The 17,215-nt window shown below is 37.7% G+C and overlaps 1 protein-coding gene across 5 annotated transcripts in view; it reads left to right on the top strand.

Moving 5' to 3' along the window:
• The window catches only part of ZMAT3 (zinc finger matrin-type 3), a 40,353-nt gene extending 25,886 nt beyond the window's left edge, over positions 1–14,467 (top strand). For 3 of the 5 annotated variants that reach the window (XM_034999211.1, XM_034999218.1, XM_034999229.1), the window contains exon 6: positions 2,138–3,965. In XM_034999211.1, coding sequence (XP_034855102.1) covers positions 2,138–2,349 — 212 coding nt within the window. In that variant the 3' untranslated portion in view covers positions 2,350–3,965. Of the gene's footprint in view, positions 1–2,137; positions 3,966–14,311 lie in introns of those variants that run through there. The other 2 variants (XM_034999249.1, XM_034999239.1) reach the window with 2 other exon arrangements.
• Positions 14,468–17,215: the final 2,748 nt, after the last annotated feature.

The raw sequence follows: 17,215 nt of genomic DNA, 5'->3' as shown, positions 1-17,215 counted from the left end.
AGAGGTCAACAACAAAAAATATATTTAAAAAAACCCTACAAAATTTCCATTTGTTTGGAAATTTTAAAACACTTCTAAATAACTCCTGGATCAAAGAAGAAATCATACTGGAAATTAAAAATTCTTTTTTTAAAAGATTTTATTTATTTATTTGAGAGAGAGAGAGCACTTGTGCATGAACAGGGGGGAGGGTCAGAGGAAGAGGGAGAAGCAGACTCCTAGCTAAGCAGAGAGCCTGAGGCTATGCGGGACTTGATCCCAGGACCTTGGGATCATGACCTGAGCTGAAGGCAGATGGTTAACTGACTGAGCCACCCAGGCACCCGGAAATTTAAAATTCTTAAAGTCAAACAGTAATAAAAATATATTAAACTTTGTAGGATACAATGAAAGTAATATTTTGAGAAAAGTCTTAAATATTTATTATAGTAGAAAAGAAAGCAGAGAATTAATAAGCAATGGTCCAACTTAAGAATTCAGTTATATAACTGGGTATTTACCCAAAGAAAACAAAAGCACTGTTTTGAAAAGATACATGCACTCCTGTGTTCATTGCGGTGTTATTTACAATAGCCAAGATATGGAAGCAATCCAAGTATCCCTTGATAGATGAATGGATAAAGATGTGGTGTGTATACACACACTCACACACACACAGAGTCATAACAATGGATGAGATCTTGCTATTTGCAACAACATGGATGGACCTAGAGGGTATTATGCTAAGTAAATACAGAGAACAAATGGTTGCCAGGGGAGGGGAGGATAGCTTTGGCAAAACAGTGAAGGGGAGTGGGAGATACAGGCTTCCAGTTATTGAGTGAATAAGTCAGGGGTAAAGATACAGCATAGGGAAAATAGTCAGTGGTACTGTAATAGTGTTGTATGGTGACAGATGGGCTATACTGTGTGAACATGCATAATGTATAGAGTTGTTGAATCACTATGTTGTTCACCTGAAACTAATGTAACAGTGTGTGTCAGCTATACTTCAATAAAAACAAACAAACAAAACCCCCCAAACCTAAAATACATTAGTTTTAATTTGGTTTACCTACAAATAAGTCACATTGAGTATTTTCAATGCTGGAGGAGAATTTATTCAGGTAATTATAGATTAGCTTTTTTTTTTTTTTTAATGCAACAGGCCAGTAAATTCAGTTTAACATAGTTAAAAAGAAGTTAGTTATGTAAAAAGAAAAAAATTACCAATAATTCCACCAACATTTTTGTATATGTCATTCCCATCTCTCTGTATATTACCTCTTTGAAGTAGAAATGTGATTATATTTTGTGATATTCTTGTTTCACTTAATAGCATAATCACATTTTCATGTAATCAAAGAAAATCAAAGAGTTTTCATTACTTACAGTGACTGCATGGTTTTCCGTTGCATTCATTACCATAATTTTTCAAATCATGTATTTGATCTCTCCCTTTCCCACATCCTCCCATAAAAACTTGTATGCACACTGATGAAATAATGTCCTTCTTGATAAATCTCCATGCAAAAATTCTTGGTGTTTTCTTAGGATAATTCTTAGAAGTAGAATTTTTGGATTAAAGAGTTAGCATAATTATAAAACTTTTCATATAATGTCTAGAAGTTAAACAATTTTTAAAATTTTATTTACTCTTTAGAGACATTGTCATTTGGAGCTGGGGCTGGGGTTTGGTTCTACAGTAACCTTTCTGACAGTGGTTGGAGGAATCATTTTAACTTCTTAGATGGAACCTGTATAAAATTGTAATTTATTTTATTTTATTTTAAAGATTTTATTTATTTATTTATTTGAGAGAGAGAGACAGAGAGAGAGCACATGAGAGGGGGGAGGGTCGGGAGGGTCAGAGGGAGAAGCAGAATCCCCGCCGAGCAGGGAGCCCGATGGGGGACTCGATCCAGGGACTCCAGGATCACGACTTGAGCCGAAGGCAGTCGCCCAACCAACTGAGCCACCCAGGTGCCCTAAAATTGTAATTTAAAAAAATCTATTAATTTTGCATTCATTTAAAGCTGAGAGTCTGTGAATTTTATAATCTGAGCTCAGCATGGCAAATTACAGTGATAATCAGACTGTCGTCATTTGTTTAGTGCATGTTTTGAAGTGGATACATCATTTTTATCTCTTGCTTTAGCAGGTCCTTACTTCAATCCCCGCTCTCGGCAGAGAATCCCGCGTGATCTGGCCATGTGTGTTACTCCCAGCGGCCAGTTTTACTGCTCCATGTGTAATGTTGGGGCTGGTGAAGAGATGGAGTTCCGGCAGCATTTAGAGAGCAAGCAACATAAAAGCAAGGTGTCTGAACAGCGGTACAGAAACGAGATGGAGAATCTAGGCTATGTATAGTGGTCGTTGTATTCAGATAGAGCAGCTTTTCCTGCCTGTTGTTTGCCTTCTGTCAATATGCCCTGCTTTTGTGGTCCTTTTGATCTGAGTCCATTCCTCTGCTTAATGTTAATACGTGTAACCTGCAGTGGTACCATGAGATGTCAAGACTGGGGAAGGAAAAGAATGTGCTTCTTAGGTCATGATGCGTTTTCAGGTCAGTTGTGTTGAGTTACTTAGAGCATGTGACCTACCTACCCCACGAGAAATAACTTTTTATCTTGACCAAGTTCTGGTCAACTAGTAGCCTGATCACTTAGAGCTTTAACTATTTAAAAACTTCACCTTCTTTTGCAGTTTTAGTTTTATGTACTGTTAAGTAAAGAATTTTATTGACTCCTTACTTCAGATAACGGTAAAAACTGGTAAGCAGAGATTTTGGTTTCCCAAGTTTTCTTTGGAACCACCTCAACGCAATGCCTTGCCAGTAGGATATACGATTATAAGCAGCATTAGGGTCTTTCCCAGTACGTGTTTTCCCCTTGTCTTCCCATTATTGATTGAAATGCAGATTTTCTTGGATTCATACACTTCCAATGTGCTTGTAGACTTCCAAATGGTGAAATTTCATTTTCACTTGTGGATTTCACACATTTAAATGCGGGCTTCTTCCTTCCTCCCCCCTCCGCCCTCCCCCCCACCCTGCCCCAGTTGAATTAGCTTGTTTAATAGGCTCATTTTCATGCCCCAGCTATGTTGTGAGCTTTCCAAGCCCCCTGTTCCAATATCCAATGTGTTTAAGATAGATATGCTATTTTTTTAAAAAATATTTTTCAGGTGGTTTTGGGAAATGTAAAGACGTGTTTGATTTTTCAATGTAGAGTTATTCATTGATAATAACGTACTTATATGATGGTCTCGATTTTAAGTTCAGATCTCTTGATATTTGTTTTGGCAGACTTTTTCGATGAACTGATCCTTAGGGTTTATTTACATTCTTTGCTGTCTTGCCAGTTGGTTGGTTGCCCTGAAAAATACTACCCCCTTCCTGTTTCATAGATAGAGAGGAGTTAAAAAAAAAAAAAAAGTTCACCAGATTTTAGTATCATCATTTCCAGTAGTAAAATACATGAACTTTGGTTTCCTTCTTTATAATTCAGCTTCCTTAAAGGTCATAGAAATACATTATGGATTACTTTGGTATCTGATAATTATAACAGTATTATTATTATTATTATTATTTTTAAATAAGCTCTAGTGTATGGCTAGATAAATGAATGGAGTACCCTATGAACTTTCATTAGTTGTATTTTATCTACTTACTATATTTACATGGATAAGACTGGTGCTCATCCATACTTTTTTTGAAAGGCCACATCCACCAGGAAGTTTATAATGAGCAGTATCTTTGCACTATGGTCAACTCACATTTGATTGCTTTTATTACTAATTAAAAATGAAACTCCTATTATTCTTTGAGAATTCTATAGGCAAAGAGATGGGGAGAAGGAAATTATAATCATCATTCCTTTCCTTTAATCTTTATGAACAGTTTTTGAGCAACCTAGATCCATATTTAAAATTCAGTTTTGGGATAACCACTGGTAAAATATCAAGTTGCTCTTCTGTTGAAGTGGTGGTTTTTTGAAAAATAGAACCTACATTTTTTTTTTCCCTCCCAGAAACAGGAGAATGAAGTAACATTATTGAGATTCTATCTAGAACTGTGTCTCTGAGTATAATAATCCTTTTATACAATCGATTAACTTAGGGCAATTTAGAACTTATTTTATTGGTCAGTAGGTTACTCATTTTGCTGCTAAGTATAATTTGTGGGTAGAATTTAATATTACAGTGCTGGCCACTTAGTTCTATAATTATTTAAAAATCTTATTTTTCCCCTTTCTCTGTAGTCTATGTGTGTGTGTGTGTGTATATATACACGTATATATATGTATATATATGTACTTATATACATATATACACACATACATATATATTTATGTGATACCATAGAGAAGATTTCATTGGATCCTTATTTCAGGTAATAGTAAAAGATCATGGATAAGAATTTACAGTTTGTAAAAGTGGCATTTTTCCACTTTCAGTTTTTCCTTTGCAAAGAAAATTGAAGGATTTCCCCCACTCTCCCCACTTAACAATTTTGTTACATATATACAAAAAGCAGTGGACTTAAAGGCCTTGATATTTTTCCTGGCCTTGCATATTCAGGTTTCCAGTCTCCCAGTGCCCTTAATGGATGTTATGAATGCATAAATGCATTTTCTTTAAAGAAAAAAGTTAGATTTATAGTGTTATTTCTTACTTGCTCTATTTCTTTGCACTAAAAAAGAGCTGTGTTTGTTTTATATGACACTTTAGATACCACATTGCCTACAATAACTCGGTTTGTTCCTTAATTTCCAAACTGTAGGAAGTTGATAACTTCCATGATCATTTATAGAGGTTACATACACATCCCCCCCCCCCCAATAGCAAATCTCTATGACAGTGGGTTATTTTGAGCTTGTTACCTTGCAGTATTCTCCTGCACTCCATAGGTGATACAAAGGTGACGGAGGTGGTCAGAAAGGAAATACCTAAATAAATACATGTCTGCATGGTACAGTTTCTCACCTTCATGCATTCCTATTAGACAGTGTTTTTTCCCTGTTGAAGAAGGCCATTGTTACTACCATAGTCAGTGATACGTGATCTCCGTTGGTTTCCTTTTGTGCAGTCCAGTCCTGCTTTGTAATGTGCTCTAGAATCCGCACCCTGTGCTGCCCAGGAGTCACGTTAGTATCTTTTTATATGCTGTATACAAGGACGGACAGAGGCCTAAACAATGGAAGACCTTTAGTCAAGTCAATAGATTTTAGTAATCATCTGCAAGAAGAACTCATAGCATCCAAGTCTCTTTTCTCTGTGAATATCTCTGTGTAAGTTGTCATTTGAAGTCCATGTTAGAAGATAACAATTAGAAACTCTTCTTAAGATATTGAGGGCCAAGAAGTTGTAAAGGAAAAATTCCATGTTCCAATTAAAAGATTGGACTGCCTATGCAGCGTTTGAAGTGTTTTTTTCAACAAGTTAAGCTACAAAACGGAGTGTACCATGTAAATCCTTTTGGCTCCACACTGAACAGAAAATACTTTGTTGGTCTTGTCTTTGTATATCATGTACTACAACTTGTAAATATGTGCATGTTTTTTATTACATTTGTCTGCTTGTCTCTTATTGCACTGAATTCTGCAAGATGCATAATATTTTATACTGTTCATTTAGAAAAAGTTCCTTCTCCAACTCTTCCTCATTATTTCCCGTCCTAATGAGTCTTAGAAAACCATTTAGGATTTTTTTAAACTCTAAGATTGAATGAAGAATCATGGCTGTCTGAGACCATTCTTATGTTCCTCTGACTTACACAGCTGAGGGGAAGCATGAGATCTTCCTTCCACCTTATTTTACAGAACTGATATCTTGCTTATAGCTACTGTCTACACTTTCAGTGAGGGGAATGGGAGAAATATGTTTGAGCAAACATATTTGCTTAAATCTTCCTCTGTAGATAGAGTCTAAGGATTAGTGGTGGGAATTATGACTCCTTCACTCCTGAGTTGGCTGGGACTGTGAGCAACGACAGTTTGAGGACTGTCCAGTGACCTGTGTAAAATGAGTCTTGCTTGTGTCAGGGGAGACATAACTGTTGGGCATGGTATCCTCTACAGAGAGGCCTAGGGATGGTGTGAAACCTGTTTTGTTTCCCTGATATTGGAATGTAGGCTGAAAGTGCTCTCTAAAGAACTTGGTGAGGCATATATAAGACAATAGAACTTTAGAAATAGAAATATTTTGTCAATATAGGCAAAAGTTTAGTGCAGGCTTTTGAACAAATGCTTAAGAAATATTCCACCTTACCAACTATTTTTTTTTTTTTTTTAACCAGCCAAATTACTGTTCAGGAGTTTCGTACATAATAATAGTGTTTTGTTGTTGCTTTTGTTTTTTGGGGGTTTTTCTTGGCTGTAGACCTCTCTCATCGGAAGCTGTTACTAGCAGTCTAGCTGAATGGACAAATAGCTGTGTAAATAGCTTCTCATATGACGTTTCTGCTGATAGCTGTTTGACTTTTTCTTCCCATTATGAATGGGAGGATCATTTGTAAATTCCCTTTCTGGGTAGCTACCAAAAAAAAAAAAAAAAAAATACTGGCTTATGGTCCCATGTGACCCTGTCCCCATTAAGCCCAGAATATGAGTGCCTTTAGCAGGTTTTAGCATTTCACAGAGAGAAGAGATGATAGAATTATTGCCATTAATCAGAATTCATAAAACAGAGGCTTGGAATAGCAAAGGTCTGTGTAAATTCTGCATTCTGCATTTTTTTTTTTTTTGGCCTAATGCGATTTCAATTTGAAACTGAGTAAAACTGTTAACATTACTGATCAGGAACCATACACCCTGAAAATAAATCCAGTTGTCCCAGGCTGACAATAGTCATAGATTATTTTTCACCTTGATCTGTGTTGCCTTTATATTTAGTGAATAGTAGTATGGTGGATTGGGAAGGGCTTGACACTGATATTTGGAAAAATTTTATTCCAGTGGTCTTTTCAAAACTTGTCTATTCTGTAGGGAGGAGAGAATTATTTACTTGCAAATGAGGTGTGTGAAGAAGAGACTGTCTTTTCCACAGTACTTACTGTGTTAGTTCATCTCGATGTTAAAGAAAGGATCTTCAGAAATTGGATTTGAGGCCTTAAGCAAAAATTCCCACTTCAGTTAATTTACAATTCTAAATTGTCTGAGTCTTTAAAACACACTGCTAAATTAATTTTATTGTAGAAATAGTAACATTTCCCTCAACATTTTATTATGAAAAATTTTAAACATACATTGGAGTCAAATTTTTTTTTACAATATATCCACCAGCAAATTCTAACATCAACACTTTACTAGGCTTGTATTACCACATATATGTCCATCCCTCTATCCATCCATCCATGGAGTTTTAAAAAATATATATTTCAGTGTGAATTTCAGACAATACATTTCCCTTAAATACTTCAGCATAGGTATCATTAACTAGAGTTTATTATCTGTTTAATATGATTATCTTTTAAAAAGCAGTGTATGCAGTTGATAACTGGAACCAAATAACATGCATTATTTTCTCTTGTGGACTTTAGCCTTCTGGTTTCTGTTTTTATGTGTGCTTAGCGTAAAGGAAGACCACTCCTTTCCAACCTCAAGTTTTCTGGTGTTGGTAATTTTAAATGCTTAGTTGTCACACCTTTTAAAGTTCCATTAAGAATTTTTTTCTTTATCCCTCTTCTATGATATATTTTTGCTGAACTATGCAGCTTCTTTAAAATAACTGTAAGTTATGGATTGGGGTTTATTAAATCAGCTTATACCTCATTTCATTCTATGGATGCTTTTCTCCATGAAACCATGTCTCTGTCATTACTTTCACTTGCTCTACCAGCACATAGAGAGGTGGAGAGAGTCAAACCCATAGATGATTAGCTGTTTTAAACAACTCACGAAGAAGATTTTGTAGTTTTGAAAGTTGAAACCATTAACTTCTCTAAAGCCTTTGAATTCCCTGAGAATTGTCATTGCCCATGCTGCCTCTAGCCATAATTAGCAGGATCAAAAATGATTGTACTGTACAATGAGTTGTTGAAATTGTGAGCCTTAGTAACCATCTTTAGCTTTACTCTAGTACTGTTTAGAAAAAAAATTTTTTTTGACACATGCCTTTATTTTTATGCCAATTTTTTTTTTTTGGACAAAATCTGAAGAATTTAAGTGACTTGCTCCAGGTCATGAAGATTCAATGGATAAGTCAGAATCGGAACTTCACTGTTCCTGATTCATAATTCTTGTGCTTGTGTGATAAGCATCGTGGCTTCCAAGATAACTGAACATTCCTTTGGGGACCTTAAAATGAAAGTATGTATTTTTTACTGATTATTTAGTTTTTAGGCATTTCATGATTCTTTGAACTTAAAGATTTTCTTCACGGTCATGTTCCTCATTAAGCCAATGTAATTGCTAAAAACCTCACTTCACTGTTGAATACCAACTAATAATGCAGGTTTTATCAGATTTCTTTTTGCATTTAAATAACCTTCATGATTACTCATAACTTTTTCTATGTAAGTGCTTAAGTGACCCCGTCACTAGTGAAAATAAATGTTCTATATCACTGATTCAATGTATATTCTCTACATGATATATTTTTTTAAGGAAAAGTAACCCCACGTGTCAGGATGAGTGATATCCTAGGGCAAAGCACATATAAAGTTTATTTCTACTCTGCAAATCTGGCATTTACGGGAACAAAACTCTTTTAGAGTGGCTGGTCATTGTTTTGCCTTCCTTTGGTACTTGAGCACCCTTCTGTGGTTTTGTAAATCAGTGTGTCATTTTGTAAGAATTTCATGTTGATTCTGTGTTAATTGGTGTTCACCTTGTGGTATCCTCAGCTGACCATAATAATTTAGTTTGGGTATGGTGTATCTGCTTTGAAATGCCTTACTAGAGCATGTCAGATTCTGCTTTTCTAAAGCATTCCATGTATCTGCTAGGGCAATAAGTTGCCTCTCTTGGATGTATGCTCTAGATCCAGAAGCAAAACTGATTTTGCTTTCACTGTTAAGGTTGCATTTTAGTGTAGTTATTGTTTTAAATTAGAGAATAAAATCATAAAAAAACAAACAAACAAGGGAGACTTTAGAACCCTTCATTTAATGGCATGGCAAACTTTTAAAACTGCTTTTGCTATTTCACTAGAAAAATATCTAGTAAAGGATATGGCTAAAAACCGCCAGCCAGAACTGTATGAAATTGGGGTTGTTTCCTAAAATTTTTTCTAAATGTCATACAGGGGTTTAACATCTGTGTATGTTGTTGGGGCTAAGTGCCAGTCACCAATTTGGAAATCTGTTTGCATTCTGGGGCTATAAAATGGCAAAAGTGTCATGGGATTAAAACCAATCAACTGTGAATTGTGAAATTGAAATTGCTTTTTTGGTTTTATTTTCTTCCGCATATTGAATATAGAAATCCAAAAGTTATTTAAAATTTACAGTGCTTATGTTGATGGCTCATTTTGGCTGTGTATCCTCACTTATGTACTGATTTCTGATAAAAGCTTGACATTATTATAACAGGTATTTTGTGTTCAATTTAATAAAACAGTTTCTGAGTCTTGTCTGCACATTGTTTTGTTCTGAGTTGGAGATCACGGGAAAAAGATACACTGCACTGATGTGTTATTTTCAGTGCCGATGGTCAGTGGCTGTAGGTTCACCGTTCATCAGTCTGCACGTGATCTGCCGTGGACTTCTTGAACTTGTGCAGAGTATTGTCAGCTCTTGGGCTTACAGTAGACTTGACCTAAGTGGTCCCACTTCTTCTTCCCTACATCACTGGAGTTAGCCTGAGACTGGAGCGAGTTCTCAATTTTATTGATATGTTTTAAAATTTATCTTCCCTTCAAATTCTGAGAAATTTTGGGCTTAGCAGGACCATAATCACTGCTTCTGAAAATAAACACATATGAAAAGGCATCTACCCATTAATCTTTTGGGTGTTTCACATATAAAAATAATCTTATAATTAGCTTATATATACAATATATTATTGGGCTATGGTCATTTAAGAACTCTGGTTTACTCAGTGCAATGTGCTTTTGATTTTAAATGCTCATTTTAAAAAGTAGATTATAGGTCTGGGAAGGTGCTGTTACGGTTTGTTTAATCAGGATGCAAGACACATACACTTACTGTCGTGGGAAAAATTCTTGTGTCTGCACAAAATAATGTTTCTGAATGAAGTGAATAGATCACATTGAGTCTGTCTGTGTGTTGTAAAAACACTCAAGGCAGCACATTTTATTAAATCATCTCTAAGAGATTTTTAGCTTAAAAGAAAGCTATGATAATGGGCATCAAAAAATAGAGCCTTAAACCACTAGCTTTTCTTTTCTTCAGGCATTTCTGAGGATTATTTGCTGAAAATCTATTCAAGATCAATCGCTGGGTGTTACCCTTTAAAATTGTCTGTATGTAGAAGACTAGCAGTGAAATTTCCCAGTCTGTTATAAATTAATAAGATTGTAAAGAGATCAGAAATAGATCTTTTTGTGATGAGTTTTAAGATATTTATCATCTGAGTTGAGACTTAACCCATCAAATTTTATACCTTTTTGTGGGATATTCATGAACTGTTGAAATTTGGGAACTTAGAAAAAGATGAAGACAGGCAACAATTGTGCACTTTAAAAATCATTTAATAGGGATGTGATTATGAATCTTGCCCCCCCCCATCACCTAAAAATACACTCCATGGTGTAGATGCATATGTGTACCTATGTGTCAGAGAAAGAGAGATGGAGATAGATGGACAGAGAAATGTGTATTAGGAGGAAGTGTGTGGAAATATGTTGTATGTATGTTGTAATGAAGTATGTCTGAAGGAACAGAGGTATGGTTGCCACTGGAAGAAATAGGCTTTGTCATAGGAGTCTGTAATATCCGCTTGGCATTTTGGATGTCTTTAAGTATGTAATTAGAGCTTCACATATGCTTTGGCTGGCAGCCATCCTTCCAGACAGAAACAAGATGTCTTTCATACTAGTTTTAATTTTTAATCTTTGCTAATGCCAGAGGCTCTTCTCTCTCCCTGTTTTTTAGAAATAGTTTACTGGGTTATAGACTTTGACCAAAGGTATCTAGTGCCACCATGTGGACTCTTTAAATCTTACATTTAGCAGTTCAAATGTGGTTGGTACGCTACCTCGGCAGCAGGCTCTTTGGCTAAAAACCACCTAGTGGAGGAGAGGAGTTTTTAATCCATAAAGCAAGGGCAGACATCATGTCTTTAGGATAACAAGGAGTGTATTCTTTTACACCATTGGCTACTAAAGTATGCAGAATGGGAAAAGCAGTGGATTGGGAATCAGAATACATATGTGTGTGTGTATGATTTTTGTGATTTTTATTTTTATTTTTTTAAGATTTTATTTATTTATTTGACAGAGAGAGAGAGAGCACAGATAGGCAGAGTGGCAGGCAGAGGGAGAAGCAGGCTCTCCGCCAAGCAGAGAGCCCGACGCGGGGCTCAATCCCAGTACTCTGGGATCATGACCTGAGCCGAAGGCAGACGCTCAACGACTGAGCCACCCAGGCGCCCCAATTTTTTGTGATTTTTAAAAATGTCTCTTTTGCTTTAAAAGAATCCATTATCCATGCACTTTTGGGTATGTGAACAGCCAACATGGAAACTAAATAGGAGTAATTGTCAACGAAAGCCTCAAATTGGAAGCAAAGGACTAGAAAAATCTCTTATCAAAAGAGATTGTTAAAAATAAAAAATTACGTATGGGGCAAATGTTACCATATATGTGGAAATGATGCTGACAATATAAAAACTAAACTACAAAATGAAAAATACAAAAAGTTTCCCCAAGGGCGCCTGGGTGGCTCAGTTGGTTAAGCGACTGCCTTCGGCTCAGGTCATGATCCTGGAGTCCCGGGATCGAGTCCCGCATCGGGCTCCCTGCTCAGCAGGGAGTCTGCTTCTCCCTCTCCCGCTCCCCCTCTTGTGCTCTTTCTCTCTCTCACTCTCTCTCTCAAATAAATAAATAAAATCTTTAAAAAAAAAAAAAAGTTTTCCCAAACATAATTCATTTTGGGGAAAACAATGTTTTCTGTTTCAATAAGTTGGCAATATAGAAGTAGACGTATTTTTAAGTCTTTTGTTAAATATTTCGAACATTTAGAAATAGTGTGCACTAGGATAACTTTGGGCCTATTCTGTCACCCGTGTGCTCCTGGACATACCAATTAACTCTTCAGTTATTCCGAATTGGGGTATTAAGTGTGAATTTCAGTTATTTCTTTTCATCCCTCTCAGAGAATGATGACTTAGAGAATTGATCTTTAAAAATTGGTTGCGTTTTTTTGAATAGTTAGGTCCAGAGCTCACCTCTGAACTCACGCTCCCATGTTTTCCTCCCCAGAAACGATGGCAGTTACCAGTTTCTTAGGTATTTTCGAGAGATATTCTATGCAATATGGAAGGTGGCATTGCATACACTTTAATTTCTGGTGACCAGTGTGCCTGGGCAATCATTTCATACCAGCACATGTGGACCTTATTCTTTTTGACTGTATGGTATTCCCTCATATGATTTCCAAAATATCTTTTGCTGGTCCTTCTTTGATTGTCCTCCATGATTTTTTTTTTAAACTGAAAGCTTTAAAAAATTGTGATGAAATGAACATAATATAAACTTTATCATTTTAACCATTTTCAAGTCTGCAGTTCAGTGGCATTAAGTACATTCATACTGTTGGGCATTGTCACCACCAACCATTTCCAGAACTTTTCTCATCTTCTCATACTGAAACCCCATAATCCATTAAGCAATAGCACCCATTTCTCCCTCTCTCCAGCCCCATGGCAACCATCATTCTACTCTCTATGAGTTTAACTACTCTAGGTACCTCATACAAGTGGGATCGTACAGTATTTGTTGTCTTGTGGCTGGTTTATTTTATTTAGCATAATATCTCCAAGGTTCATACGGTAGCGTATGTCAAAATTTTCTTCCTTTTAAGGCTGAGTAATATTCCAGTGTATGTACATACCACATTTTGTTTATTCATTCATCTGTTGATGGACATTTGGGCTGCTTCACCTTTTGGCTATTGTGGATAATGTTGTTCTGAACACAGGTATACATAAATTAAAAACTTTTAAAAATTTAGCAATTATTTCAAAGATGCAAAGTATAGAAGATAATGAAATAGACACTCAGGTGCTCATCACCAAACTCTCCAGCACCATCAAATCCTAGGATTTTGCTGTATGTGTTATTTTTAGGAGAAATAAAACATGGTATCAGCTGAAGACCACTGTGTACCTCTCCCCAGTTCTAATCTTTCTCCCTCCCCAGATAAAACACAGTCTTGAATCTGGTATTTATTATTTTCATGTATATTATTATATTAATACCATATGTACCCATAAACAATTCATAGTGTTGTTTAGGCTTTCAAAACTAATGTAAATGGCATCACAATGTGCAAATGCCTTTGTGTTTTTTTCTCAACATTTTGAGATCTATGATGATAGCCATAATTTATCCATTTTAAATGCTATATAGTGTTCCATTGTCTGCATATACCACAATTAATTCATTGTCCTGTTGATGGACATTTAGGTGGCTTTAAATATTTCCTTATTACAAGCAATACTGCAGTGAATGCAAGTTTTTTACATATCTTCATAGGCATCTGTGTGAAAGGCTCTAGAAACCAGATCCTTGCTACATCACCTTGGAGCTCATTAGAGATACACCATCCCAGGCCCCACTCCACACCTACTGAATTAGACCTTATCTTTAGTAAGATCTTCCTTTATGTAAGGTGCTCATAGGCATATTGAAGTTTGAGCAGTTGGTCTCAAACTTAGTGGCACACTGGAATCATCTGGGAAGTTAAAAAAAAAAAAAAGCAAAAACAGCCTTATGCCTGGGTCATATCCCCAGAGGTTCTGACTTAATTGCTCTAGGGTGTGCCCAGGTCTCCAGGGATTTTTAAAAGCTCCTTAGATGATTCTAATATGTAGCCAAGATTTAGAATGACTGCTTGGACCAATAGAACTGTGACTGCATTGTATGTGTCACTTGGCTTTTGCTGGGATGCCACTCCAGAAAGGAGAGTTTTACCCATAATGGCCTATGTCAGGCAGGTACAGACTATAATGGAACTTTAATCCAGGAAATTATCAAAACACTCGAGCAAATGCTTCATCCTATTTTAAGTACAATTCGTTTTTAGTCAACAGAGTCTAATTAACAAACACTTGGAAGGCACTAACTATGTATCAGATAATCTCCTAGAAAGCACTTTCTTAATATTATTTCTCTTAATATTTGTTGGAAAATTTCCTTTCCACTTTAGAAAACCTTGAAATTTTGCGTGGGATAGTGCAGTTTATCAGAAAGTCAGAAGAACCTGTGAAGAAGGGGGAAGAACGCACTCCAGGATGGTGAATCCCTCTGCTCTGTGCCTAGAGAGGCCCTGCAGCACCCGTGACTCAACCTCCAGCCTGGGACACCTGCAGAGCGAAGCTGCCCTCCGCTCATCCCACAGGGCATGGTCAGGGAGCACACAGAGCTCCTGCTTCCAGAAGGAAGATCACTCAGCACTTTGTCGTTTAGTGGTGTGAGCTTTTCTCCCCAACAGTGTATCATTGTAGTCAAAACTGGGAAAACTCCTGGGGAGGCTTGGGGCTAATTATTCATCTATCCCATCACTCTGCATTTTTGTGAATAGTTGTACAACAGAGTTCTTGAGTCACAACTGGATTTCAGAGTATATTTATGTGACCTGAAGGAACTTTCTCGGAGACAGGAAATTCTTTTTTTTCATTACTCAAATTCATGTTCAAGCACATAAGGAGACATACATACATTTTCGCTGTCTAATATTCAACACTTTTGTAAAGGGCAAATACTCCTTAAACTCCCCGTTTTCCCAATCCCACTTTTTCCTTCCTAGAGGTAACTGGTATTATTAGCATAATGCTTATCCTTCCAAGCTTTTTTCTGTGTATTTCTAAATATATTGTTTTATGCTTTATGGAGAAGAATTTCTATGTCCTCTACTTGTAATATTTATTATAGTGCATCTTATTTAACCTTATACAATAATGCTGGCCAAGATGGGCAGAAATCCAAATTTTTATGTTAAGTCTCTTGACCTTGGTCTTTTGGTAATTCTCTTTCCTCTAAAACACATTGGGGCCAAACAAAACATATCTGCAAGACAAACTCCGTGCTGCTTTGTGGCCTCTGCTTTAAGAAGGCTTTGATTTAATTCTGTAATAGAAGTAAAATTTTATTTGGAAATGTGCCCCTTCTTCACATGCTTGGCTATTGTTCTTTGGCCCATCAGCCCATAAATTCCCAAGTGGCGACCACCTGCAATAGGGCAGTTAGGAGGGAGCATGCAGATCTGTCCTAAAATCCGGCACAGGCCCCAGTTTTCCTGATAGTGACTTTGCAAAGTCCTTGAGCCCAGAGACGAAATCCTGTTTTGCTTGCCAGCTACCAAGTGATAAAATGGTGATCACATGCAAAGAAATATGAAGCCGCTCATTCCTGTTCTTTGGTCCACTAAGAGGGACTTGGCAGGAGGGTATGTTGGTGGAATGCTCAATTGCAAAACACAATGACTATTTCCTATGGCTCCTGCTGGAAACACAAACCCATTGGCTGGGTGCTATCCTGTCAGCAATCAAAGAGTATTCCTACGGAACTAAATTCATCACTCCTGCAGAGGTGGAAGAAGGGAGCAGAGGAAGAACAGTCTCACGCTCAGCAAATGAAAATGTCCCAGGCTGCTGGTGAAGTGAGCCTCTGGCACTAGAGAACAAGGGAGTTTGGAAGCAAAAATAGAGGCACATCTCTCATCCCCAGGAAAGGCTGTGGCCCTACAGTTTTGTCCACCTAAAACAAGACATGTCTTTTAAAATATAATTCTGCCACAACAGTGAACTCTTCAACATTGGTTGTCTTAATTCGCTGGAGTATGTTTAAAAAAACTTTTTTTTAATGTTTTAAAATTTTTTTTAAGGATTTTATTTATTTGAGAGAGAGAGAGAATGAGCAGGCGGAGGGGCAGAGCAAGAAGCAGACTGCCCAGTGAGCAGGGAGCCTAACGCAGGACCCTGGGATCATGACCTGAGCCGAAGGCAGACGCTTAACCAACCGAGCCACCCAGGCATCTCTGTCTAGAGTAGGTTTTTAAGCTGTATCCTGGGTGAACGAATTCACAGCTAGAATAGCACATGGTTAAGTAAGAGGCTGCTTTACAGCTTCCCTTCTGCTGTGAGCTGGGAGGCAGGAAGGAGGTCACTAATCTTTGTGGTACAGGTGCCTGTAAGTGTGGAAGTGTTAATGCCCTACGGGCAAATTTTGAGTAAAAAGGATCAAGAGCGGGCGCCTGGGTGGCTCAGTCAGTTAAGCGGCTGCCTTTGGCTCAGGTCATGATCCCAGGGTCCCGGGATCGAGCCCCGCATCGGGCTCCCTGCTCAGCGCGGAGCCTGCTTCTCCCTCTCCCTCTGCCTGCCTCCCTGCCTACTTGTTCTCTCTCTCTTTCTCTGTCAAATAAATAAAATCTTAAAAAAAAAAAAAAAGGATCAAGAGCTAGTTGATCGGTGCGCCCCACTTTTATGTCTCAGGTGGGGAATACCGAGATGTGTTCTGTATTAGTAATCCTACATAGCTCTTCAAGAGTCCCCGGTGGACAAGAGCCTGTTTTCCGCAACAATATTGGCTTCCTCTCCTTGTTTCACTCTTCCTGATTCCTCGCTCTCATTCCTTGGGAACACCTCCTAAAATAAACGCTCCACACTTGGGCCCCCATTGCAGGCTCTGCTTTTAGGTGGGAACCGAGGCTAAGACCTCCTCCATCCCCAAATTTCCTAACCCAGCTTACTTGACGCATTCAGTTCACCTTCCTGGCTCTGGAGGCACTTGTGGTTACGACCCTGCCTTAGCGATCCCTCGAGGAACCCATCCCCTGTGTTCAACACCATGACCGCCCTGAGCAGCTAACTCCTCAAGCACTGCATGCAGTAGCAAGGCTCGTGGCTGGCGCGGTTTCCTCTGTGAGAGGCCCACTCTTGCTGCCCCCCCCCCCAATTTCCTGCTACCCTCCTTTTCATGAAGCAGATTCCTACTTGATCTTCAAGGCCAGCTTCAGTTTAACTTCCTCTGTGGACCCTTCTCTAACTCATCCACTACAAGCATCTTTAAAGGCTAAGGAGAGGGAGCTAAAGGAGAGGGAGAGATCTGCAAA

The sequence above is a fragment of the Mirounga leonina genome, unplaced genomic scaffold, assembly GCF_011800145.1.
Source record: "Mirounga leonina isolate KUSES-001 unplaced genomic scaffold, KU_Mleo_1.0 Mir_115, whole genome shotgun sequence".
Lineage (NCBI taxonomy): Eukaryota > Metazoa > Chordata > Mammalia > Carnivora > Phocidae > Mirounga > Mirounga leonina.
This window is presented reverse-complemented; position numbering and strand designations above follow the sequence as displayed.